This window comes from Trichophyton benhamiae (genome assembly GCF_000151125.1).
Source record: "Trichophyton benhamiae CBS 112371 chromosome Unknown contix01456_5.r1.exp, whole genome shotgun sequence".
Lineage (NCBI taxonomy): Eukaryota > Fungi > Ascomycota > Eurotiomycetes > Onygenales > Arthrodermataceae > Trichophyton > Trichophyton benhamiae.
Genome location: NW_003315080.1, coordinates 745,604 through 770,395, shown reverse-complemented (window position 1 = coordinate 770,395; position 24,792 = coordinate 745,604). Strand labels below are relative to the sequence as shown.

Below are 24,792 nucleotides of genomic sequence, written 5' to 3'. Positions count from 1 at the left end.
ATGAGTAATAATTGACTAAGCAGATGATGTAATCATGACATAAGCAGGCCAGCCCATAGAAGTCGAAGGACGAAAGAATGAAGATGAAGATGAAGATGAAGATACAAATATAATAAAAAGGATGAATTTTATGTATGGAAGAAAGCTATGTACTACTGGGAACTTTGTGGGCTATAGACTAGACTAGAGAGTGACGTCGGCGACGACAGCGCGGTGGTCGGAGTTGTAGATGCGGTTGTCGAACCTGTTAGGCATCACAGCATACCCATTGACAGCGAAAGGGATGGACGCAGAAGACGACTGAGGACCGACCATGACATAGTCGATGCGGCTGCCCTTGGTCTTGCCGTCGAATCCCGTGAAGGTGATCTCGTCTCCATAGTGCTGGGCGGCAGGGACCTTCTTGTAGGTGTCGACGATGCTGGAGCCCGGTTTGGTGAACTCCCGGTAGGCCTCCTGGCTCTCGGCGCTGTTGAAGTCGCCCGCGAGAAAGTTGCCCTTGACCTCGGGATGGCGAGCAAGGTACTTTTGGATGAGACTGAGAATCAGCTTGGCCGACTCGAAGCGGGACTTGCTGCCCTGGTCGTCGAGATGGGTGTTCATGGCGAGCACGGTGGTGTTGGAGGCCCTGTGGTTGAAGACGCCGATGGTGACGATGCGGATCGAGGCAGCGTCCCAGCCCTTGGACGGGACAGAGGGCGTCTCGGACAGCCAGACGGTCTCCTTCTCCTGCAACGTCCAGACGGCCGGGCGGTAGAAGATGGGCGAGTACTCTCCGGCCTGCTTGCCGTCGTCTCTGCCCACGCCGTAGAAGGCCCATTCATCGGCCTGGGCGTGCGGGCGAGAGTTGAGGCCGGCCAGGACGTCGGTGACCTGGTTGTGCAGCGCCTCCTGGAGACAGACGAAGCTCTCTGGGTTCAGCCGGCTGTGGTAGTCGAGCTCGTTGACGATGTGAGGCGCGCGGACGCTCCATGGCTGCTCGCCGGCCGAGGGCGAGGTTGTTGCATAGCGGATGTTATGCGTGAGGATGCGGAAGAGCAAGCTGCCTAGCTTCATCTTAACGAGAAGAGAAGAGAAGAGAGAGACGCAGATCAAGAGAGAGGCCGAAGAAGATGAATATGAAGCTGAAGCTGAAGATGAAGATGCGTACCTTGTCTCCCGTCTCCGTCTTCGTCGCCGTCTCGCATCTTTATCTGCGGCCGCCGCCGCTGCTGCCCCTTTCCATCGCGGGCTTCTGCTACGAGAATGCGGGTCATGCTGGTTCCATGTGCAAGACTGGTTGGCTCGTACAGCCTTCCGCGAGCTTCGGGTATCCTGGCGGGCTGGCCGTGGGAAGCTCCTTAGGACAGGGCAGGGAAGGCGACGTTGGAGCCGTGGCTGCTGGCTGGCTGGCTGGAGTCCCGGTTGTCGCTGAGAGTTCCTGGTCGCCAACAGTAGAGAGCATATATAGAGTGTAACTATGGAGGGCCACGGCCGGGGAAGGCTTGCATGGCAGCTGTGCAGAGTGACTTCGGCCGCCTAGCAAATCTGGCGAGCCGCGAAGTCACTGCGCATCGACGTCATGGCGCAAAAAAGCAACGAGCAGGATAAAGTGAGGGACACGAAAAAAGCCCACAACAACAACAAAAAATATCCCACCTTTTGGCTTTTCCCCCTCCACGCCGCCCGCAAGGAGAAAAGACGAGCAGACGAGCAGCCAGGACGCCAGGAAGACACGACTAGGACGTAACGGAAGGCCAGGACCGACGCAGACGAGCTACTGGGCCGTCTCTTGCGACCGACTTCTCGACTGTTGTTCCACTAGGTAGCCTGCTGTTGTTGCTGCTGTTAGAGTCGCCGCCATGGCTGAAAACACTGAGATCGGTAAGTAGAAGACGCACCCATAGAACTTGGGATGGGTAGACTGTCGTCTGTCTGTATTTGCTGTCTGGAATACTGTGCGTGATGTGATGTGATGTGGTGATGCTGACGGGCCAGACTACACGCTCAACAACCCCGATACTCTGACCAAGTACAAGACCGCCGCCCAGATCTCCCATAAAGTGCTCGAGGCCGTTTCAGGTGGGTTCCACGGGAAGACAGCTAGACTATAGAGAGACATTGACGTTGGATAGGATGGTGCGTTGAGGGAGCAAAGATCGTCGAGCTCTGCGAGAAGGGAGACAAGCTGCTCGACGAGGAGGTGGCCAAGGTCTACAAGGGCAAGAAGGTGTCGAAAGGTACTTATACCAACTATATTATACCCCGGATGCTAGACGAAAATAAAAAGAAAAAGAAAAAAAAGAAGAAGAAGAAGAAGAAGAAGAAGAAGACTGATGATGTAAAAAGGCATATCTCATCCAACGACGGTATCTCCAAGCTCGTATGTGACGCCATACACTCCGCTCACTTCAGATGCGGAAGAGGCTGCCACCGAGCTCAAGGCCAACGAGGTGGTCAAGATTCAGCTCGGTGCTCAGATCGATGGATTCGGGACCATAGTCTGCGATACCATCGTCGTGGGAGGAAAGGTCACCGGCCGTGAGGCAGACCTGCTGCTGGCCACCTACTACGCCAACGAGCTGCTGCTCAGGCTCATGGTTCCCCCGGGGCTCGTTGCTCAGGGCACAGAGGAAGAGAAGAAGAAGGCGGCTGCCGAGAAGCCACCAACACAGGCCAAGATATCCAGCTTGCTCGAGAAGGTAGCCAAGTCATACGACTGCACAGTCGTCGAGAACACCACCAGCTGGCTGTTCGAGCGCAACGAGATCGAGGGAAGCAAGAAGATCATTGTAGCCCCCGGAACGGGAGTCAAGGGCGAGGGAACACCCGAAGTGCAGGAAATCTGGGGTGTCGAGGTCGGGCTCAGCTTGGGATCCGGCAAGGTCAAGACTCTCGAGCATAGACCAACCTTGCACCGCCGTACCACAACTACATATATCCTCAAGAGACCCAGCTCCAGACAGACCCTGTCCGAGATTGTCAAGAAGTTTGGAACTTTCCCCTTCAGTTTGCGTCAGCTGGATGATGAGCGGGCCGGCAAGGTCGGCGTCGTCGAGTGTGTGCGAGGTGGCGTCGTGCGTCAGTACGAGCCAGCCGGAGAGGCAGACGGTTCTCCTGTCTCAAGACTTTTGACAACAGTTGGTATGTTATCTATATCTAAATACCTTTACATATATATGTATGCTTTTGTATGCTAACACAAGGACAGCCATTTTGAAAAACGGACTGAGCAGACTGGCTGCTCCACCACCACTTGACTTAGAGAAGGTCCAGTCAGACAAGAAGATCACCGATGAAGAAGTGCTGGCCATCCTGGAGCGCCCACTGGCCAAGTCCACGGGCTCCAAGGGCAAGAAGAACAAGAAGAAGAAGAAGAAGCCAGCCAAGAAGGCTGTCGAGGAGGAAGAAGACGACGAGGAAGAAGATTCCGACGAGGAGTAGACCGTCTCTCTCTCTCTATCCTTGTCTTCCTATCTTCTTCGACCATTTCTATCATTCTCTTCATCCAGGTCTACATGAAGTGCATGCAAGGGCGTCTCATTGTACCCTCAAACCCCCCTTTTTTTGCCTCCCCTTTTCTCCCTGTCTACCTTCTACTCCCTACCTGTCAGGCGCAAATTACCTTCTTACCTTCTGATATCAAACCAAACTCCCCTTTGACAGCCTGTCTGTCCTTGAACGAGGTCCCCCCATTTTCTGCTCCCCTCAAGGCCTTGTCCACGGAGAGAGCCCTATGTTTGTTTAACCGAACAGCTTAAACGCACAAATAGCAAATGAAGACCAATACCAAGTCAAATCAAAAGAATATCAAGTGAATATCAATATCTGTTCCAGTGTCCAGTGTCCAATGCCAAAAAAAAAATTACCATCATACAGATCAAACAGATCATACAGATCAGGCCCCCTTTGATACCAGGCTCAAGTGAGGCCACCCTCGACACCCTCAAGGCGCTTTCACCACCAAGCTGCTGTCCTGCTTGCCCTCACTTTGCCGCAGACTCTTCCAGAACAGTAGCGTATATCAAACTAGTAAACAATACATACAGCCCACATCACCGCGCCAACCACCCAGTAAAAAGCAGTCCCCCCTTTTCCTGCCCCTCTTCCCTTCTTCTGTCCTGTCCTCTACATCGTCATCGTCATCACCATCAGCCTGTCCTGTCCTGTCCTGTCCTCTAGATCAGCCTCTTCTACGTCTTTCGAACCTGATAGAACCCCCTGGTAAGTCTTCTTCTGCCTTTTTCTCCCGAATCACCACGCATTGCCTAATCAGGAAGTCCTGTTTGTTTTGATATAAATTTCTCTTCTTCCACTCCAACCTCAGCCTTCTTTCAAACTTCACCAGCTTCACACACTCGCTTCGTCTTCAACGTCTTTGTCTACTTGACTATCAACTGTTGACTCGCTTCCTTCAGCTTCTCCCATCTTTCTCAGCTTGTCCCTTGATAGCTTGACCTCTTCTCTGCCCTTTTCCACCAAGACGCGCTCTCGAGCTGCTTGTCTCTCTACAAAAAGAGCATCAACATCACCATTAGCCATCTTCTATCCGTCAAGACTGACCAGGACTGCTCTACTCTCTACCAAATCTACCATCTAAGAGCTCCATCCGCGTCTGTTCTTCCAAATTTCCTATCTGAGTTGAGATATCTATTCTCCTCTACACACTATCAAACATCTACTCTACAACGAGCATAGACAACAGTCTGTTCCATCTTCGCGTCTATCTTCTGTCAAGAGCCTATACTGTCATCCTCTTGCTACCTTCTCGTCGTCGATCTCCCTTCTCTACAGCTCTCTCAAATACTAAGAGAGACTAAGGTAAAGAGTCTACAGCCGGCTCTCTACATCCACCAATTCCACTCCTACCTCTCTATCTCGACTGCTACAGTCCTCTACCGTCGCCTACAGACGTCTACAAACATCCACAGAGCCCATACAGCCATCCTCTGTGCCATATCTTCCATCCTGCTGCCTCCAGGTGGCCAACCCCTGAGTCCACCGAGCAGCCCACCACCACAGCCTCGAGCTCGCCCGATCTCGAGATTCTGCATATTCCACCTTCTTCTACGCATCAAACTACGCCCTCCCACCGGCCTCGTGAGTCTGCTCCCGCCCGTTCGTGGTGGTCTCCTGTTCTGCGTTCTGTGTGGCTGACCGTCTCGTTGCTGCCGTTAGCTTCTTGTCCACCCGCAAGAAAGACGCAAAACCTCAACATCTCCAACCTCACCCGAGAAAAAAAAACCACCAGCCAACCACCGCCGGACTGCGCGGTTACCGACATCGCCAACTCCTCGAGTTTTGAGCTGCACAAGCCAACTCGACCGAGAATACCCTCAGTGAGTGATGGTCTCGCCCTGCATCTGCGTGCCCTGAAGCTAACCGCGTGCGCTACAGATCTTCTTGAGGGAAATAGCTTCTTCGACAAAAAGAAGCTGACGAGATGGCTCCTCGTCTCCGGTCCTCCTCGCGCACCACCTCGCGCAACAACACCAGGCCATCATCTCCTCACAGTGCGCCTGCTTCCCGGCCGTCCTCCTCTTCCACCTCGGACACCGCGCGGCCAAAGAAACAGCGCAAGACCGGCACCGAAACGCGTACGCCGGTGGACGTCGTGGAGGAGGAAGAGCGCCAGGCAGAGCGCAAACCAGCTGGCAGCCAGATGGACACCGTGCTGGAACAGCCGGAGCAGGCCGTCGGCCCCCAGATGGCGGTCCTGCCCGGCTCCCAGCAACTGGCTACGGCTGCTGGGCTGTCTCAGAGCCAGGACACCCAGCTTGCCGGCCAGTCGTCGTCTGTTCTGCCAGCTCCAGAACAGAGTACCGAGACCGAGCAACCAGTTCCCGCCGCAGCTCCGCGAGCGGATGAAGAGATATGGGTGGAACCACCCGTCGCCATTCCCAAAACCACCTGCCGCGGGTATGGCTTGAATAGGGGTGGCCCTTACGGCTCCATGCTGCCCCTAGGCACACGGCCTACCTTGGCCGCCCGCCGTCGAGTTGGCCTCGAGCCCCCTGCGCCCACCACTACCGCCAACAGAGTCACCAAGCGGAAGGGGGGCCGGGCCGCGAAGCCAAAACAGACAACGAAGAATGCCGACGAGCGGCCTAGCACCGCTTCTACTTCTGCTGAGGACGCCGCCGCCCTGTCTGATAGTTCCCGTGCGGAGGGAATCATTCAGGGAGTCCTCGAGCACGAAGAGCGTTCTCGCCAGCAGCCGCCAGCCATCAGAATTACACGATCGAGAGCTGCGGGCAAGGACAAGCTTGACGACTCGGCTGACAGCAGCCAGTCAGCCGGGCCAGCCGTCCCTTCATCGAGGAAGTACACCTCGGAGAAGCTCATGGACATCCTCGGATCAGCCATCTCGCGTGCGGAGGAGTCCCAGGACTCCAAAGTCGCAGGTGGCCTCCGTTGGATCAAGGAGGCTTCGGCCTCTGATCCATTTCTCCTTGGTGTCTTGGAGGGCGCCATCAACAGATCGGCGGACGCTCACCACCGATCCGCCTTCCAAGCCCTGATGAAGGACGCAGTCAAGCGCGCCCAAGCCCAACCAGAGCAGCAACAACAACTGGACGACAGTGCCGCTGCCACCGACATGGTACGCACTGCATCGGCGACTACCACGTCGTCGCTCTCCACGGCCAAATCCCTAGATGCCGATGCCTTCGCCCCTGTCGCTGCTGAGCCGGACTCAGGCAATGCCCCTACCACCACCTCAGCCAAGGGTAAGGGAGCGCGAGCTCCCCGATCCCGGGCTCGAGGCGGTAGACGGCGTGCCGGTCCCTCGAGAGCTAACGCGGCCCCCCCAACCAACTCGGCTTTCTCACGGAAGCGCAAGTTGGAGGAGGACCCGGAGTTCTCGGAAGAAGCTGTCGCTGCGAAGCGCAGAGCACTAGAGGAGGCCACCATCGCCGTGACCGACGAGGCCGAAGAAAGCAACGTCCGGACAGCAATGGAGCCACCACAGGGCTGGGTCTTCCCAGGTCCTTCTGTCCCATCAGACAGCGAGGGCCAGGGGTCGACCAGACCTGTACCAGTGGCTCCGGCGCCCAAGGACAGAGCCGCCAGAAAGCCTACCACCGTCGGCGGCTCATCATCCAAGAGAGTTCGCAAACCGAGGGTACAAGCGGACGAGATCGATAACATCGATTTCTGCCGTGCGTGCGGCGGCAACGGGCAGCTTCTATGCTGTGACGGCTGCGTGGATTCTTTCCACTTCACCTGCCTGCGACCTCCAGTCGACCCCAAATCTCCACCGGCAGGCCAATGGTTCTGTCCGGCTTGCGAGAAGAAGGGTCTTCTGGGGGGCCTCGCGGAGGTGATGGATAGCGTCCCGCAGACCGGCTTCTCGTTGCCGGCTGAGGTGCGCGAGTTCTTCGCGGAGGTTGAGACCGGCCCTGGAGGAGAGTATAGGGATGTGCGTGCACTTCCCGAGGGCAGCACTCGGGCCAAACCAGCCCGGGGCAGTCGTGGAGGAGTCGTTGAGGAGCAGGATCCATTGCGGATCCTCGACTCCCACGGCAAGGTCATCGCCTGTGTTCGATGTGGTCTGACCTCAGAGAACCGGCGACCGGTCATCCTCTGCGACTACTGCCCGTCCGCCTGGCATCTGGACTGTCTCGACCCGCCGATGGCGAATCCCCCTCGCCAGAAGCCGGGGAGTGACAAGCCCTACCATTACTGGAGATGCCCGAATCACCTGGAGGACGCCCTCGAACAACACTACCCGGGTAGGGTCCGACGACCCCGTAACCCCAAGTATGTGGACATCGAGGTCCTGCCCGATGCTGACGAGGAGAGCGTCATCAAAGAGCTGGACCAAGAGGCTGTCGTCCTCCGCGTGAGGGAGCGCGGACTCGTCCATGGGTTCATTACGCACGTTTTGAGCGAACGTGCGGCGGAGGAGGAAGCCAGAGCAAAAGAAGCTGGCGATGAAACTCGTACCCAGGGAGAGGGACAGGATGAGGTGCCGCCTGCGGTGCCTACCTTCTCTCAACTTGGGTCGGCCGAGCAGGATGCCGTGATGGGCCTGATGGACATCTCTGGCAACTCAGGGGCCAAGCGAGCGGAGCAGATCATGTCTGGCCTCATTGACGGAACGCCCGAAGGGTTCCGTGCCTGCTCCAATGAACTCGAGATTCTTCAGGCCGTTCAAGAATTGGTAGGAAAGCGCATCGCTGCGCTTACTCCGACCTCTGGATCTACCAACTGAATGCCGTCCTTTTAAGGCTTCAGCGTCCTGCACATCCTTTGCTTCGTCCCGTTGCATTGGATACTCCGACATTATACCCACCAATACAAGCAGGCTTGGTTTAGATCCAGTGTTTTGTTCCAGTGCTTCTTGCACCGGTGCCAATTCTACGAAATGTGCTTGAAGAATCCCTCGATCAATATGTGTATCTGATGGCTGTGTCTGCATTCTTCAACAGGTACGGACCAATCCTGTCAACACTCTCCAATTGGAATGATGTGCCTGTGTCTGTTTTGGCCTCGTCATACCTGCTGGCCCACTCATGTCTCTTCCTCTCTGCTCGCGGCAATACGCAGTCCATCGTGATTAACTTGGGTCTGCGTTGATAACCAGTTGCGGCTGTTACTGGTCGGGCTCCTCTGTTCGGTTAACTGTGAGTTGAGTGTGATGTTCCTGGTGTTGCATCCTTTACCCTTACCCTTACCCTTTACTGGCCTTACTGACCTTACTGGCTCTACTGACCTGACTTACCTTATCCTCTTGTGATTTTATATCCCCCCTCAAGATGTCACTTTTTTCCCTTACCGTTTGTTTTGTATGTTCTTGGTTGACTACAGGGTGAAGACAGGGAAGCCAAACAATTACCACTCTCATCTCATTCGACGAATCTTCAGCGGCATCAGCCAGCACCAGCCATCAGGGCAGCAAGTCAGCATTTCAAACACCTTCAGCAAAGCATAACCAGCAAAGCATAACCAAAATCCTCTGGAATATCTGCAATATCTGCGCCATCTGCAATATCACCAGCATTATCAAGTCACCAAGTCACCAATCCAGCATAACAGCGTCAAGTTCTCTGTTGCCTTTCAAAAAAGGGTCAAAAAGCCAATTTTAAGCCCTTGTTCATCTCCATGCTGCCCACATACCCACTAAAAAACAAAAAAAACACAGGCATGGAGCTCTCAACTTGGTGCCCGTTATAGCATCTTTCGACTTCCTCAAGTGACAGGACGTATGATTCCTCCCAGAACCATGACCGTCGGTCTTGCATGGCCTCCTGCTCCTGAGGTCGATAACAGAAAGCAAAAAAGAGCGCAAAAAAAAAACCTTTTCTGTCAAACTCCCATCAACCCACATATACCTACATATGGGATCAGGGCAGAGAATCCACCTAGCTCAGCTTAACGAACAGGCAATAATATACCCATGAGATTGGCCTCAAGTGCTTGTTCACTGATACCCAACATGCTATTACCACAAGTGACTCCAACAATAAATAACAACAACACTGTCGATTATCGGCTACAACCCATTGTATATGGGCTATCTACAAATCACAATCTGACTGCGAGCCATTACTGCCATACCATACACACTTCCACCGTCAAATAACTACCGCTTGTCATACCAACCTCTCGAAACCGATCCACACTTGGCTTCCCTGTCTTCACCCCATTTTCTTCCGGAACTGAAATATTAGATTGAGCGTCATTGCATGGGCCTACCAAAAAGGCGGAGTTTATGGGACTTTGTTTGTTTTCCTTGATCAAAGCATGCATAGCATTGCTCTTTACCTTGTTTTTTTTTTCTTTCTCATGGGACTTTGAAGCGAGATAAAAGATGGCTACGGCGTTGTTTGTTTTTTCCGGGTTTCTTGCTAATCGTTTGTGCCTTTATACCCAATTCTTTTTTACGCTCTCTCTTACAACATGTCCACTCTATCAGCGTATTCCCACTCTGCCGCTGATTATAGCGAGTTTGGGGTCTACATTCCGCCACACCTATCCCAACGGACATTGTTTGCTTTGATTTGATTTGCTTGTACTTTGCCTCTTCACTTCTATTGTCCCATTATCCTGTATATTATTTTTTACCAAAAGTATCAATATGACAGCGAGCTAAAGCTTGCTACATCTCACGCCACACATTTTGTTTTTTCTTGTTTGTTTGGTTTTTTGTTTCTTCGTAGGCCGTAGACAGTAGGCAGGTAGACACGTAGTGATTAGGTAGGTAGTTAGTAGAATAGTATCCAGTAGGTAGAATAGTATCCAGTAGATAATACAGATTACTCCAAATATTGAGTCTTCAAAGTATTAAAACCTCTCGTAGACTTATCATTGTAGGATGTAGCATCAAGGACATCTCCCTCCCTTGTATCATCCGTTTAACACAAAGTGATATTTGAGCAGTAGCTGGTTATTTAGTATACAGGCCTAAAGGCAGTGGGAACGAAAATCAACATCGTAAAACAATACGCCTAAGGCGATGAATTGAACAAATAGATGGAATATGGAAAAAATGCTATGAAAAGAAACAAATTGTAGAAACCCGAGCAGAAAAGAAGCAGACAAGCAAGCTACGTAAATAAATGCAAGACATTATATGGTTGGTTGATTTGTTGTTTCCTTATCTATAGGAACTTCTTCGGCATGCTGGCTCTACGTTTCTTGTAGAGGATGTAAGCAACCGCGAGCAGAAGCTGGACGGCAATTATAAGGATAATAAAGAAGCCCATGCGTGGTGCGGCGGAGATGATACCTATATTGCATCATGTGTTAGTCCAGATTTGAGCGTCTGTGTCAAGAAAGACGTATACGTACGGTGAGATGAATCGTGGAGGGTATCCAACAGGCCGGAGTGAGAGGTATGCAACAGGTCTTGCAGTTGTCTGAACTGGTGATGGTAATCCTTGCCCTCTATTTCCCTCTGCATAGACTCGACCATTCGCTCTACGCGCTGAAGTCTCTGGTCCACGCTGCTCACTTGGTCGCGGTGAGAAACCATGCGGATGATCTCCTTCAGCCTATCATCGCTGGTAGCTGATAGAGCGTGTAGTTCATCAATTAGCTTGTTGGTTGTACTAGAGATGGCTTGGAGCCGATCCTGGAGATCCTTGATATCCACGTTGCTACCAGTTGGTGCCTTATCATAGTTGGCCTGGCCAGGTCTTTGCTGGGACTCGTGGCTTCTCTCCTGATGTTGGTTGCTGCCAGGATAGGTGGTAGCTACAAAGCGGAAGGCTTCAAATGAGTCAGGGCTCTCAGCCGAGGCGGCTGTGATACCAAAAACGTTCCCTGGGGGAATGAAGACCTATGGAGTATATTTAGTTTCAATGTTTCCCTATATTTAGCAGGGGAGCTTTTTACCTTTGGGGTTTTGAAGCAAGTATTTCCATCTATCAAGACCTCAAACTCCCGACTCGACTGCTTGACCTGTAGCTTTGATGGACGGCCTAGGTTGCGGTATTGATAATCACAGTGACCGAAAGCAAGAGCATCCACATTACCACTGCCTTTGTAGTCTGTGGTTCCGTCGTTTAAAAAGCCTCGAATGCCGGCCTAGATACCCATCATGTTAGACCGAGGCTAGAACTAGATGCGCAAAAGTAGCAAAAGTAAGCTGGACTCACCCTGCCTCCGTGCGTATCAATTGTGATAGCGAGACCATCAAATTTTCCAACAGTATATATGCTCGACGTCCCAACAGCCGAGGCCTGCTTGACGTACCAAAGCTGTATATTACCTCCGCTTCGCTCCTCTCCGTTTGCTCTGAAATCGAAGGCCACGTGCCATTCTGAGTCAGGTATTCTGTGTATCCAGTCAGCCCTCCTATTCGACATAAAGCCCCCATAATAATCGCAGGTAGATCCTACATGTCTTCAGCCCATAATGCACCTCTTTTGTTGCCGGGGTAAGGGGGTGTCAAGATAATTCTATCAGACAACTAGACGAGTAATTAACCTGTTAGCACGCTATGTCCGGAACGTCGGCGGAGGATAATGGTAAAGAGAAAATAGTACCATTTCTGGGAGGAAACCTGAGCCAGATACGGTCCATCCCGGCAGTCCATTACCAACATGGGACATTCTATATGAATCCGGCGAACCATTAGCCACTGGAAGCCACTACTTGCGATCAAGAGGCTCATGCTGTCCCAAACGCACCTTCGTCCATTTCCAAAGCTAGATCTCTCCATGACTGAGCTTGCTTGAGAAAGCGTAGCGGATATCAAAGCCCATAAGACGGTTTTACCGGCGCTCAGTGATTGTACCATTGTGACGAGCTATTGAAGTATAGAACTGGCTGTCGAATGTCAAATTGGCAGTAGCCTGCCACAGAACGAAAGGCGAAAAGCAAGGAGTCTCCTTCTATAGATGTATTCTTTCGATTTATGCGGTATATCAGGGACGTGAGGTCGTATCGTCTTGTGTTCCAGCAGCTGCTTTGCCCTTGTGCGGAACTAATAAAGCCTTTCCCCGCGGGTAACTAGTCAATCTAGAATGGTGTAAAAGAGCTGCCGGTCCCAATCGCTTCACAGAGCTATCTCAGCCGCCGAGAGCTGTCTATAAGTCAAAAGAATAAAAGAAAACAAAGGAATTGCTCGTTCTTCTGCGACTTTGGCCTCCCGTTGAGGCATCGCCGGCGCCGTTTGTTGTTTATTTGTCGAGCCAGCTTGTCCTTTTTGGCGCTGCCGCGGTGCAAACCACGCAAACAAGCCAAGATAGGCAATTTATCGCCCATCATCTTCGCTGACCCTCTCCCTCATAGCTGCCTTTCGCCGTAGAAGTTGCAGTGTATAAGTCTGTAGGAGATATTCATGGGTATGACAGGCGATGATGAGCCATTGGTGTATCTTATCGTGTCGTACAGCAGTATGAAAGGAAGTTGGCCGCCGACGGGGAAAAGGGGTCGCGCTTGTAGAATAACTATTTTAGTTATTTAGTTCCGACTTCACACTGAAAATCAACATAAAAAGCCCAACGCCAACCATCACCACCAGATATCAACAGAATCCGTTTCGTCGCCTGGCTGCAGAACCAGCGTGAGCCGAAGAAGACGGGTTGGCCATGACTAGCTGACCATGGCTGACTTCTATCCTTCACTGACTCAATGTGCCCTTGTGGCTGCTGCGTTTAAGATCCTCTTGTTCCCGGCATAGTATGTCGCATTTTATCCCCCCGGTTCAGTGCATTCGCTGCCACATGAGAAGCGCAGAGACAGAAAATGGAATGATGCTGACAATCTGGGTTGAAAGCAAATCTACCGACTTTGAAGTTCATCGCAACTGGCTTGCGATCACTCATTCTCTCCCGGTCAAGGAATGGTACTATGAGGTATGTAAGTCGACAACCAAATTCAAAGCAGTCTTGCTAATGAAAGACAATCATGTATAGAAAACATCAGAATGGACTCTGGATTATCCTCCGTTCTTTGCTGGGCTAGAATGGTGTCTATCCCAGATTGCTGCATTCATGGACCCGGACATGCTCAAGGTGCAGAACCAAAACTATGACTCCTGGCAAACGGTGTACTTCCAGCGGAGCTCAGTTATTATTCTTGAGCTGATGCTTGTTTATGCTTTGAATAGGTGAGACTTCGAATTTTATTAATATCTGCTTATGAAGTGTCGCTGACAGGGATTACTTTGCTATCGTGGTGAAGATATATCAAGTCTGCACCGAACCAAGCGGCTAAGGAACTGGCCCATGCCGCCAGCTTGTCAATTCTACTCTCTCCTGGCCTGCTGATCATTGACCATGTTCATTTCCAGTACAACGGGTTCTTGTATGGGATCCTTATCCTTTCAATTGTCCTGGCACGAAGGCAGTCTACCCTGTTATACAGTGGCATTACCTTCGCTATTCTACTCTGTTTTAAGCACATATACCTCTACCTATCGCTTGCATGGTTTGTTTATCTTCTGCGGGCCTATTGCCTCCACCCAAGCTCCATGTTCAGGCCTCAATTTGGCAACATCGCGAAGCTCGGAGTGGGGGTTGTGGGCGTTTTTACTGCAGCGTTTGGACCGTTTGCAAAATGGGGTCAGCTTTCGCAACTTAAGGACAGGCTTTTTCCATTTTCCAGAGGCCTATGCCATGCCTATTGGGCACCAAATATCTGGGCAATGTACTCTTTTCTAGATCGAGTACTTATACTTGGTATGACTGTTTAATCTTGTTACCCCCAACCTTTCCCCCATTACTAACAGACCGTAGTTGCGCCTAGACTGGGCCTACCTGTCAAGACCAGCGCTTTGGCCAGCGTGACCAGAGGGCTAGTTGGAGACACTGCCTTTGCTGTCCTTCCAGAGATTACAAAAGAATATACCTTTGGGCTGACGTTTGTATTCCAAGCTGTGAGTTTTCCACCCATGAGCCAACTTAAATATATAACTACGAAAGAGGACTACGAGACTAACTACGTCCAGCTATGCCTTGTGAAGTTGTGGTTCCAACCTGACTGGGACACCTTTGTGGGGGCAGTGACCAACTGTGCATTTGCAGCCTTTCTCTTTGGCTGGCACGTCCATGAGAAGGCTGTTCTCCTGATCATCATCCCGTTTAGCCTGCTGGCTCTCAAGGACCGGCGATACCTAGGAGCCTTCCGCCCACTCGCAGTGGCTGGCCACGTCTCCCTGTTCCCACTTTTATTCACCGCTGCCGAGTTCCCCGTCAAAACCGTCTACACCATCCTCTGGCTGGTACTGTTTCTTTTCGTCTTTGGCCGCCTTGCACCAGCCCCATTGAGACCTCGAGTATTCTTACTTGATCGATTTTCGCTGCTCTACGACACTGTATCGATACCTCTGATTGTCTATTGCTCCCTGGTACATGGAATGGTGTTTGGAAAGCGATATGAGTTCCTTCCGCTAATGTTTACCAGTGCATATGCTGCTGTGGGCGTCTTGGGGAGCTGGGCAGGGTTCATGGTAGTCTATTTCACTACTTAGGCAGCCAATATCCAAAAAAAGTAAACCGATAGAGATATCTGATCTAGAGAATTAAGCATCCCAGTGCGAATATAATCCACACTATGCTGTTCCCGAAAGGGGAGCCTAAGTGTTGTAGGGGTATAATTGCCTTTACTAAATTAACTCACCTTTAAGAATGAAATAGAAAAAGGAATTAATATACCCTGATTGCGTGGAATCTTCCGAGCAGAATGAGTGGTTATACGGGGTGGTTCTGGAGGCTGGGGGCGGGTGGACGGGGGAAAGTAGCTGAGGGCAGGCCCTAATCCCCCCCCTAGGCAGAGATCTCGGCAAACCCGCAGGAGGCAAAAACGGCGCAAGGCGAGGGAGAAAGGCCCCATCGCCATCACCATGCTGCCGGAAAACGTAGCTACACATTATGCGTCGTTCCGGTGGCGAGAGGAGGGTCTACATGCATGCATCACTCTGTGGCCCTCTTTCTCCTTCTTTTCCTCATTAAGCCGATGAAGTATAGGCTTTTCGGCTTCAGATGCCAAGTCTGCATGTTCACCAACTACAACCCATAGCCAAAGGATGGGCAGATCAGATAGTGCATAGCTGTAGCCGTAGCTGTACATAAGCTAATGAAGGACCGATAACTATAGTAGAGACAGCTGGATAGCCGGATGCCGCGAGCTGAGTGTCCGTGTCTAGATGTTGATATCAGGGCGTGGTTGGCTATAAATAACACCCGAATAATACACTCGGTATAGATCGTGAAGACTCGACGGTATCTCTGCATGAAAGCAGTAACAAAAACCACTTCGGCTGCCATTGAACCGCCTCGTCGGCATCACGCATGCCCAGCATCGTCTCTCTGCATCCTCTCATCCCCTTCCGGAGTGTCTTGCCTGTCTATCTGCCGCCAGGGACCCCCCCCTTCTGTCGTCAGTCCCCGGGCCTCTGAGCTCCGCTGAAACCAGGAGCCGTCGATCAGGAGCGCACCTCGACAAGCTCCCACAGCTGTCTCAACAGCTCCATCCTGCCTCTACCACGTCTACCGCCGGCAATGAGCACGCCGTGTAGGGCCCCGTCGCTGCGTCGCCTGCCCGTCGCTGGCGCTGCTCGCGGTGCTGGAGCGAGCTAACTGAACTAAATAATAACTAAGAGGAAGTTCCCGCACTGACCAGGCTAAGGTTTCCCTCCGCCGCCTTCCCTTTTCCCTCCTTCGCTTTTTCTGCCGCTTTTTTTTTTTTTTCCCTCTCTTCGTCTTCTTTCTTCTTACAACTACGCAACCTCAACCTCAACCTCAACGAAGACCACCGCCGCCGCCGACCAGGACAGCACCCTTCGCGCGTACCGTCCGGTCTTTCTCGCTCTCTCTCCGGCATACCAGCTGCGTCTAGATCAGCTATCAAGAGGCCTTTACCTTTTTTTCCTTTTTGGCGGACATCCAGGGCATGCAAGGCGTCAGGAACGACGCGTCCACCACCTAATTCTACCGTGAGCAGAAGCCATTTTCCTTCTCAAGTCTGCCTAGAGCCGGTTTTATACGCGTTGAGATATCCGTGCCTGGGCTAGACTTTCTTGAATTCACTCTTTGCCCGGGCCGAAGCTGTGTCTCCAATTCAATATGGACTTTATAACTCACTGACTTGCGCCAGAATATCACCACAAGATAATAAGCGGATATCCTGCTGCTTTCTCGACACAGTTACCTCCTCTCCTTACCTTTTTACAGGACAAACCACGTACACGCCCTGCTATTCGCAAAGCTTCTAGGATTTTGCACATGATTGGTTACTACCCGCTTTTCGCGTTTCTGAGCTTGCTCCGGTCTTTGGAAGGGGTTGTGTGTTCTTGATCGCATGTGTTTTCGCTTTTTGAACCTTTTCCCAATATATTCTGGTATCTGAAGCTGAAGATGGTATGTCCTAGGTCAAGTCTATATTGATAGTACCTTTTTTTTTTTTTTTTTTTTTTTTTTTTTTTTTTTTTTTTTTTTTTTTTTTTTTTTTTTTTTTTTTTTCCCATTATGAATATAACTAACGGACTTACTTTAGGTACTGGTTTAAGCGGAAGCCGGTGCAATACCTGCCCAAACCCACAATTGACGATGATAACTCCGAGGTACGCAGCTTCCCTATACACTGCTGTTCCTTGTGTTGTGGACCTGGTCGCATATTAACAGGTGTATAGGTCTGGGTTATCCCGGAAACGAATGAAGTGTTTACCAACTATGATCACTTCCTGCAGCGGTGGGTGCTTTGTACTGCCACTATTTGTTACCTATTTCAAAAGAATGGTTTGCTAATAACTCGATGTTTAGAATGAACTTCTATAAACAGGTAATATCTATTTCAATTTATTTTAGATTCACAACCGTTTGACCTTCCGCTAAATTCAAATTCAGAGGCGATTCATTTGCGAAATAACTGGCCACTCTTCCCTGACATTCTTCGAGGCACTAACGAGCGAGGTATGGGGGAATCCCTCGGCCAGGGACAAAAAATTGCGGGGTACAGCCAGCTTATCGAATACTTTTTCGCAGACCGAAGGATCAAGAGAAGTCAACAGTGCATTCCCAGAATCCTTAAAGGAGCCTGTATTGCGCAGGGTTCAATTCTCTACCATCTCGCGCATAGATAGTCTTGGTGTGTATTTCGTTGTATTCCTGATCTATGAGTTATTATTTGCTAACTAGCTTTCATTACATAGTGGATCAGGTATTCGAGGTTAGTAATGTTGTGTCCTATCTCCATGATAGCAACTGACATTAGGTAGGACTTCAAGCAAGATTTCTATCCTGGAGAGCGCGTAACAGTTCTTCTATCCAACGGGTCGCGAATACACGGAATAGTCAGGGAGAAGGCAAAGTTTCCTGAGGTTATGCATGAAGGCAGGGTTGAGCGCCGTGCAAGCTCCCGCTACCTGGTCAAACTCACAAATCGCAATAACGAAGAGGCCCTCGTTGATGACGAACACCTTGTCCGTGACAGGAAAGTATTCACTAAACAGATGTTGCGTTCCTTTATCAAGAATACAGTCACACGAGAGTCATGGAGCGGTGCCCCCTGGTTAGTCAAGCCTCAAATTGCCGAACATTTCCATATCGACACCGAAGTCCCCAAACACCTGCAGTATGGCAACAAAGCTGGCAAAAAGGCCAATGTATCCGCAGAAAAGGAAGAAGATGAGGCCATGTTTGGCTTTTTCGCTTCTCAGAGTCGGCCGATAAATTCAAGAAATAAGGGCCAAAAGGCAAAGTCAGCCCACGAACTCGCCAAGGCTAAGGAAGAACAGTACTTAGCATATCGACGAGCACTTAACGGCAACCCATCTTTCAGGGTAGACAAGAAGGGCGTCAACAAAGATGTTATCCCCCCTCCTGACCCCCACGAGAACTCTTTCAATGACCTCTCAATTGTCATCAAACAGAAATCTCCCAGCCCATTACCGCCACCAATTAAATACCCCATTGAGGATTTAGACTTACCACCCACAAGTGACCGTCCGCCTCGGCCAGCTTTGAAATTTTTGAGTGAAGATGAGGCCCGTGAGGAGGGATCCGGCATAAAGATGAGTTCTATTGGAGCTCTACTCGAAACCTGGAACACTTTGAATGTCTATTGTGAAGTTTTCCAGTTGGACTCCTTTACCTTTGATGATTTCGTGGAGGCAATTCAATTTTCCTCAGATGACATGGATTGTGAGCTACTAGTAGAGATTCATTGCGCCGTGTTGAAGACGCTGGTCAATGCTGAATCAGATCAAGATGGAGCTGTTCAAATCTCTCTTCCAGCCCTACCAGAAGAAGAATCCGAAGCGGAGGAAGAGGAAAGCGAGCCCGAACCTGAGCCGGAGCCGGAACCCCCAAGACGAACTACTAGAAGCAGCTTTGCAAAGGCGCAAGCGGAACTTGCTGAAATGGAACAGCAGAAACCTCCTGAAACAGAAGCTGCGGAAGTCAAAAAGCATTGTGCGGCTGATATGTTTTTGGAATACGACTGGATCGATCGCTTGCGAAAACGAGACTTCAAAAATGGCGGCTGGGAAATGATCCTTGTTGGTTTGCTAAACCGGTTATCCTTAAAACCCAGGCTTAAGGAGGCTTGCGAGGAGATATTGGTTCATATGGCACCTTTGGATGCAGATCCAACTCAAGAAACAGCCCGAATTCAATATTCGACTTTGGATGTCAACCTCCGCATTCAGATCCTGCAGATAATTTGTATGCTGACTGTTGAAACAAGAGCGGTGAAAAATTATATGGAGGAATGCAGTAACCAGATGACCGAATTCCGCAAGGAAAAAATCGAACTTCAACGAGCTCGAAAAGTTGTGTAAGTGATCCTTTAATTCACATATCACTAGAACATTGCTAATGATACCAATAATGAACAGCCTTGAAGAAATTAGACTTCTCCATGAAGAGCGAAAGCAGCTTGAGCCTGAGCAGCGGGATACTCCAACTCAGCAGGATGAGGAGATGCTGGACGCCCAGATTGACGCTACGGACGACACTGAAAGCGCTGCGACAGATTCAGATGAACCGGCTGGTCCCTCTCTGAGAGGAGGAGTTGACAGAACCATGGAACGTAAGCGGAAACAGGAAGCTGAAAAAGAAAGAAAAGAACAGGCTACCAAGCAACCGAAAGGCTCAAAGCAGTACCAGAGAGTCCTAAAGAAAATGGAGGATGAAAAGAGCAAGGTTGCTTCCATTGAAAGTGAGATTGCAGTTCTAGATAACGACCTGAGAGAAGCAGATTGCCCGCGGACCAGAGTCTTGGGCAAAGACCGCTTCTGGAATCGCTATTATTGGTTTGAGAGGAATGGGATGCCCTACGAGGGCTTGCCTGATAGCTCTACTGCCTCAGCAAACTATGCCAATGGTCGTCTCTGGGTACAAGGTCCCGACGAAATGGAGCGGGAAGGCTTTATCGATGTTCCCGAACAAGTGAGCCAAGAATACAAGCAGCGTTTCGGAACAACCGTTGCGAAACGGAAACAGGCTGAAGAAGGGTCTTCCGGTGTTTCTTCTGCTCAAGAATGGGGTTACTATGATACCCCCGAAGACCTGGATAAACTGATGGAATGGCTCGATACCCGCGGTGTGAGGGAGCTCAAACTTCACAAGGAATTAAAGCTTCAGCGCAACCATATTGCGAAATATATGGAAAACCGAACGGCTTACCTCGCGGAGAAAAATGCCCCTGCAGAAGAGTCAAGTGATCAACCAGCCATGCGCATGTCAACACGAACCAAGGGGCAGGCCACCGACCAGAAACGTGGATGTCTTAAATGGCGAAATCTGACAGCTTTGAAGGAAATTGGTCATTTGCATGTTGAATCAGCGCGGCCGACGAAACGCGCTAAGAAAGCTGCCGCTACCGAATCCGCAAAGGAAACCAGAATGACTAATCGCCAGGGCAGGCCTCTTGGTCGACAGGGAACGAGATAAACTATCTCTCCCAAAACTTCCTTTCTCTATTCATCTATCCCCCCACCCATACCGTCACTTTTTATTTCGACCATCATCGCCCATAACACGTCTCTTAACTGGAGCATTGTTTCATTTGGATATTATCTTTATTTTGCATCACTAGACTTTCACAACCACGGGGATTTAACGACTTACGACATATCTATTGGCGAGGGTGGCTTGCGAAAAGAGATATATATATTGCTTTCTGTTCTTTTTGTTCCTCGGACTGACTGCACTTAGCGACATTTTGGTGTGGGCCGGAGCACGCACTGTTTTTCCCTCTCGTCTCTCATATTGGAAGAATATTACCGTGTATATTGTCTATCCTGGTAGGAGTAGTCAGGTGTATCTATCAGAACTGATCTGGCGGAATATCAGTTGGCGTCTGCCTGTTAACAATAGAATTTTTGTACTTTTGCTGCTTTCTTTTTGATTCAAATCCATTCCATGGAATTCCACCTGCAATAGTATCAAGGGGCTTCGGCTTTTCGGCACCGACTTCCGACCATGTTTCACACACGTGACTCTTTACCGCGGCTCGTCGGGAGTTTCTCAGCGACGCTAAACCATATCCGGATAGCCGCTCACGTGCCACGGCCTTTGCGCCGCAAGCACCCGCCAATCCCAGGAGAGAGCAAAGAGAAAGCGAAACGAAAAGAAACTCATGACGTTACGAACGGACACAATAAAATAACCGTCCGCGCTTTCTTCCCAGGCAGTCCTCCGTTTCCTTCCTCTTTCGTTTATACGACAGTGGCCCTGGTTTATTCCCCTGTCTTCTCGATATCGGTCACTCTGTGTTTACCAGCCTATATGATGTCCGCCGGAGACTCTTTAAATTCTTTCTTTTAACTAACTAGCGTCCCGCATTGTATTTTTTGTCGAAGAACGCGGAGTGAGCGTGGGAAGGGGTGCCACGGGGAGGCTACCCCGGTATCCAGAAAATGATGGCACATAGCCCTCTAGCGACAACGACAAGCAGCTCTCGCTCGACAGGCGCCGAGAGAGACCATGATCTTACGTCGAGTCGCGGGATACATTCAGACGCAGCAACAGGCAAACAAATGGCCATGACGAGTTCTAGCACGGTCGCGGTCAAACCGGTAGACAAGAGGAGTTGGGACTACCTCGTCCGGAGTGGTTTGGCTGGTGGGTTGGCAGGATGTGCTGTGAGTATAGCATTCTTATTTGCCGCATCAATCGCAAAGTTCTAATGATGTGATTTCTATAAAAACAGGCAAAAACGATCGTTGGACCTTTGGATCGGGTCAAAATCCTTTTTCAGACATCAAACCCCCAATTCGCAAAATATTCAAACAGTTGGTTCGGCGTAGCTTCAGCCATGAAAACCATTAATAACACTGAAGGTGTTCGCGGCCTATTCCGAGGTCATTCAGCTACTTTACTTCGAATATTTCCCTACGCTGCTATTAAATTCATAGCATACGAACAGATCCGTGCTGTCGTAATACCCTCCAAAAGACACGAAACTCCCTTTCGCCGACTGATTAGCGGTAGTTTAGCCGGCATCACATCCGTATTTTTCACATATCCGTTAGAACTTATTAGAGTGCGGCTGGCATTTGAAACAAAGCAAGGATCCAAGTCATCATTGCGAAATATTTTCAGCCAAATTTATAATGAAGGAAGCATCGTTGCTAGTTCCGCTGATGGAGCTGCTTCTGCATCTACTGCGGCTGCTGTTGTGGAGAAGGTCAAGCCTCGATATGGACTTGTGAACTTTTACCGCGGATTCTCTCCCACAATGCTCGGGATGTTGCCGTACGCAGGCATGTCTTTCCTTACACACGACACTGTTGGTGATTGGCTTCGTCATCCCAGTATAGAGAAATACACCACCATCCCACACTCTGGCAAACATACGCCGCAAGGCCAGGAACAAGCGCGCTCTCATAGACCACAGTTAACAGCCACCGCTGAACTGTTCTCTGGCGCTGTTGCAGGACTCATATCCCAAACATCCTCATATCCATTGGAGGTTATCCGACGACGAATGCAAGTTGGAGGTGCAGTTGGTGACGGGCATGTTCTCGGTATACGAGAGACGGCTCAGAAGATATTCCTTGAACGTGGATTCAAAGGTTTCTTTGTTGGTTTGACAATCGGGTACATGAAAGTCATACCAATGGTGGCTACGAGTTTCTTCGTCTATGAGAGAGGAAAATGGTGGCTTGGTATATAGCCATGGCCCTATTTCCATCTAACAAGCTATTGAACATCGGCCTTGATACCTCTTCCATACTTTTTAAATTTTCACTGCTTCCAATCTTTGGTTTATGATTAAAGGCATGTTCGAGTGTGGCGTTTATTGGCATGCATTTCCATCTTCTGGAGTAGATTTTGATTCCCTTCCTGCTGAATAGCAGCAAGCTCTGATGCCTTCTTTTGTGTTTTCTCTTGTCTACATCTATATACAGGCATTTTGTCTAACTACTGTGTATATAAACTCATACATATTGCATAGAAATTTACCTAGTATCATCGGATCTATAATTTCGAGTTGACTCCCGAATGAGTATTTAATAGGCTGCGGAAAGGCAGCATTATTGATTTAGATGTAATGATGATGCGTAATATATTAAAATATTTATACAAGAACCCTCCTCAGTCCATCTGTTCCTCCTAGAACTCTTCGGCCGGTAATTGGACATCGTCCTTTCCCATTTTCCCATCTCCCTTCCCTACTAGTTGAATCCTTCCCACTCTTTTCATTCTCGTCATCTTTATCATCGTCTTCCCACGCAGCACCATTACCGGCTCCGTTCATAAAGTCAATTTGGCGGTCATGTTCACCATTCAGCCATCTGAATATACAGGTATAGCAGTAAACATATCCGGTCTGACAAGCAGTAGGATTAACAAGTGGATTCAGGCATATTGGGCATGGCGTCTGAGAGGTGTCTGGATCAACTGGGGGTATTGGGACAGTAAAGATTGGCAGTAGAGTTATAGACGATATTGGAGACTTTGTACGACATTGTTTCGGTCTATCTGCCTCTGCCAATGTCGACTTCTCACTTTTAACATCTGTTGCAGTGGATTTTGAGGGTATTCCAGTTACCACTGGAGCGGGAAGTTCAATGGACTGGGTAGCTTGTTTGGCTAGTTGTCTCGAAAAGTCGCTTGCATGCCACCATTCAAGGAATTTGAGAGCAAAAATTGACGCCGGCAAGAGAACTTTAAGGGATCCTAGTATATGAGGGTATATGGCTTGGGGATTTAGAAGGCTTAAAGCACTCGGCCGTGATCGTGATCTTGACGCGCCTGTATGGGGTGTGTTGGCTGCCGTTGCCATTGCAATCGCTTTGTGATCTGCTGGACTCAATCGCCTGATTCTCGTTCCTATCAGCCATAAGAATGGAGACGAATACTTGGTGTTATCAAAAAGGTAGGCTAAATTGAAGGCCAGTATTGAAAAGTAGTAGGCCCCATTTATCGAAGGGTAAACGTTCCGCAAAAACCATTTGTAATAGAATAATAATCGTTGCCTCACTGTTGGGTTATGAGGGAGCTCATCTGATGGATGGTATCGAGGGCCTCCCCCAATTCCTGAGACAAGAGCTGCATGCGGAGCAGCATGGATATCATATCCCTCATCAAGTTTGCGTTTCAAATACGGAATGCCGACCATAACCACCAGATTTCGCCATATATCCGAGTCGCGCAATTTTAGTGTCTCTCGAACAGGACCTCCTGCTCCAAGTTGAGCTCGGGGTACCTCTCCATCTCTCAATGCTAGAACGCGCTCCCGTTTTAAAGAGTAGAAGTTCTCCGTAAACGAGCCACCGAAGTTTCGCAGGTAATATCCTTCGACAAGAAGCGACACTAGGGCGTACAGTTCATCGTAGGAATTTAGTATCCGGAGAAGATAGCGGGGATGTCTGTGAGTAGCTACCGCAAGGAGGTAGCGGAGTGAAGGGGGAAGAAGGGACGAGAGCTGTTGTTCAGAGAGGAGTTCTGTTCAATACAGTTAGCTAGGGGCTATCTTGCCGGTTTAGGACGCGAAAATACCAAATAAAGATGGTTTAAAGTCGTCAAAATTGTTCTGTAATGATGACATATACTCCATCTTGACACTTCTATGGCCTTCCTTCAATGGAGAGCTTGTTTGGCTTTGGGAATTGGTAGTGTTGATAGATGGAAGGTCGGGAGCGCCAAAAACATGGAGGTGAAGATTTGAGTTTGGCTGGAGCAAAAGATGCCGAGGTCCAAACTTGAGCCTCATGAGCTTCATCTTGCCGACGAGACAAGAGCGAACATTGGTTACCAAGCTGATATACATAGATGTTAGTTCATGATTTATTCTAGATAGTACAGGAAGATATAGTTAATAATACATAGTTATACAACCAACGCCCAGCTGAAATCCAATCCAGCAGCATATTCAACGGGCCAAAAGAATGGGTGATAGTACAGTAACTTG

The 24,792-nt window shown here is 49.9% G+C and overlaps 9 protein-coding genes across 9 annotated transcripts; 5 read left to right on the top strand and 4 right to left on the bottom strand.

Moving 5' to 3' along the window:
* Positions 1 to 183: 183 nt before the first annotated feature.
* Positions 184 to 1,256, bottom strand: ARB_03276 (uncharacterized protein; the record flags this gene model as incomplete). The annotated part of the gene is made up of 2 exons (XM_003010529.1): positions 184 to 1,130; positions 1,151 to 1,256. The coding sequence occupies 2 exons, from the start codon at positions 1,254 to 1,256 to the stop codon at positions 184 to 186; spliced, it is 1,053 nt and encodes a 350-aa protein (XP_003010575.1).
* A 585-nt stretch (positions 1,257 to 1,841) lies between these two features.
* ARB_03275 (uncharacterized protein) lies at positions 1,842 to 3,423 on the top strand (the record flags this gene model as incomplete). Its single annotated transcript, XM_003010528.1, has 5 exons — positions 1,842 to 1,863; positions 1,978 to 2,061; positions 2,115 to 2,348; positions 2,395 to 3,123; positions 3,191 to 3,423. 5 exons carry the CDS (start codon positions 1,842 to 1,844, stop codon positions 3,421 to 3,423), a joined length of 1,302 nt encoding a protein of 433 aa, XP_003010574.1.
* A 906-nt stretch (positions 3,424 to 4,329) lies between these two features.
* ARB_03274 (uncharacterized protein) lies at positions 4,330 to 4,521 on the bottom strand (the record flags this gene model as incomplete). The annotated part of the gene is made up of 1 exon (XM_003010527.1): positions 4,330 to 4,521. One exon carries the CDS (start codon positions 4,519 to 4,521, stop codon positions 4,330 to 4,332), a length of 192 nt encoding a protein of 63 aa, XP_003010573.1.
* Positions 4,522 to 5,422: 901 nt separating this feature from the next.
* On the top strand, positions 5,423 to 8,914 carry ARB_03273 (PHD finger domain protein, putative; the record flags this gene model as incomplete). Its single annotated transcript, XM_003010526.1, has 3 exons — positions 5,423 to 8,143; positions 8,299 to 8,548; positions 8,739 to 8,914. 3 exons carry the CDS (start codon positions 5,423 to 5,425, stop codon positions 8,912 to 8,914), a joined length of 3,147 nt encoding a protein of 1,048 aa, XP_003010572.1.
* A 1,669-nt stretch (positions 8,915 to 10,583) lies between these two features.
* Positions 10,584 to 11,792, bottom strand: ARB_03272 (lectin family integral membrane protein, putative; the record flags this gene model as incomplete). The annotated part of the gene is made up of 4 exons (XM_003010525.1): positions 10,584 to 10,711; positions 10,774 to 11,263; positions 11,320 to 11,511; positions 11,583 to 11,792. 4 exons carry the CDS (start codon positions 11,790 to 11,792, stop codon positions 10,584 to 10,586), a joined length of 1,020 nt encoding a protein of 339 aa, XP_003010571.1.
* A 1,362-nt stretch (positions 11,793 to 13,154) lies between these two features.
* ARB_03271 (uncharacterized protein) lies at positions 13,155 to 14,902 on the top strand (the record flags this gene model as incomplete). Its single annotated transcript, XM_003010524.1, has 4 exons — positions 13,155 to 13,286; positions 13,347 to 13,540; positions 13,615 to 14,111; positions 14,232 to 14,902. 4 exons carry the CDS (start codon positions 13,155 to 13,157, stop codon positions 14,900 to 14,902), a joined length of 1,494 nt encoding a protein of 497 aa, XP_003010570.1.
* A 2,850-nt stretch (positions 14,903 to 17,752) lies between these two features.
* ARB_03270 (uncharacterized protein) lies at positions 17,753 to 20,324 on the top strand (the record flags this gene model as incomplete). Its single annotated transcript, XM_003010523.1, has 2 exons — positions 17,753 to 19,206; positions 19,268 to 20,324. The coding sequence occupies 2 exons, from the start codon at positions 17,753 to 17,755 to the stop codon at positions 20,322 to 20,324; spliced, it is 2,511 nt and encodes an 836-aa protein (XP_003010569.1).
* A 1,366-nt stretch (positions 20,325 to 21,690) lies between these two features.
* On the top strand, positions 21,691 to 22,551 carry ARB_03269 (uncharacterized protein; the record flags this gene model as incomplete). Its single annotated transcript, XM_003010522.1, has 1 exon — positions 21,691 to 22,551. One exon carries the CDS (start codon positions 21,691 to 21,693, stop codon positions 22,549 to 22,551), a length of 861 nt encoding a protein of 286 aa, XP_003010568.1.
* Positions 22,552 to 22,956: 405 nt separating this feature from the next.
* Positions 22,957 to 24,603, bottom strand: ARB_03268 (uncharacterized protein; the record flags this gene model as incomplete). The annotated part of the gene is made up of 2 exons (XM_003010521.1): positions 22,957 to 24,326; positions 24,381 to 24,603. 2 exons carry the CDS (start codon positions 24,601 to 24,603, stop codon positions 22,957 to 22,959), a joined length of 1,593 nt encoding a protein of 530 aa, XP_003010567.1.
* Between the last annotated feature and the right edge of the window lie 189 nt (positions 24,604 to 24,792).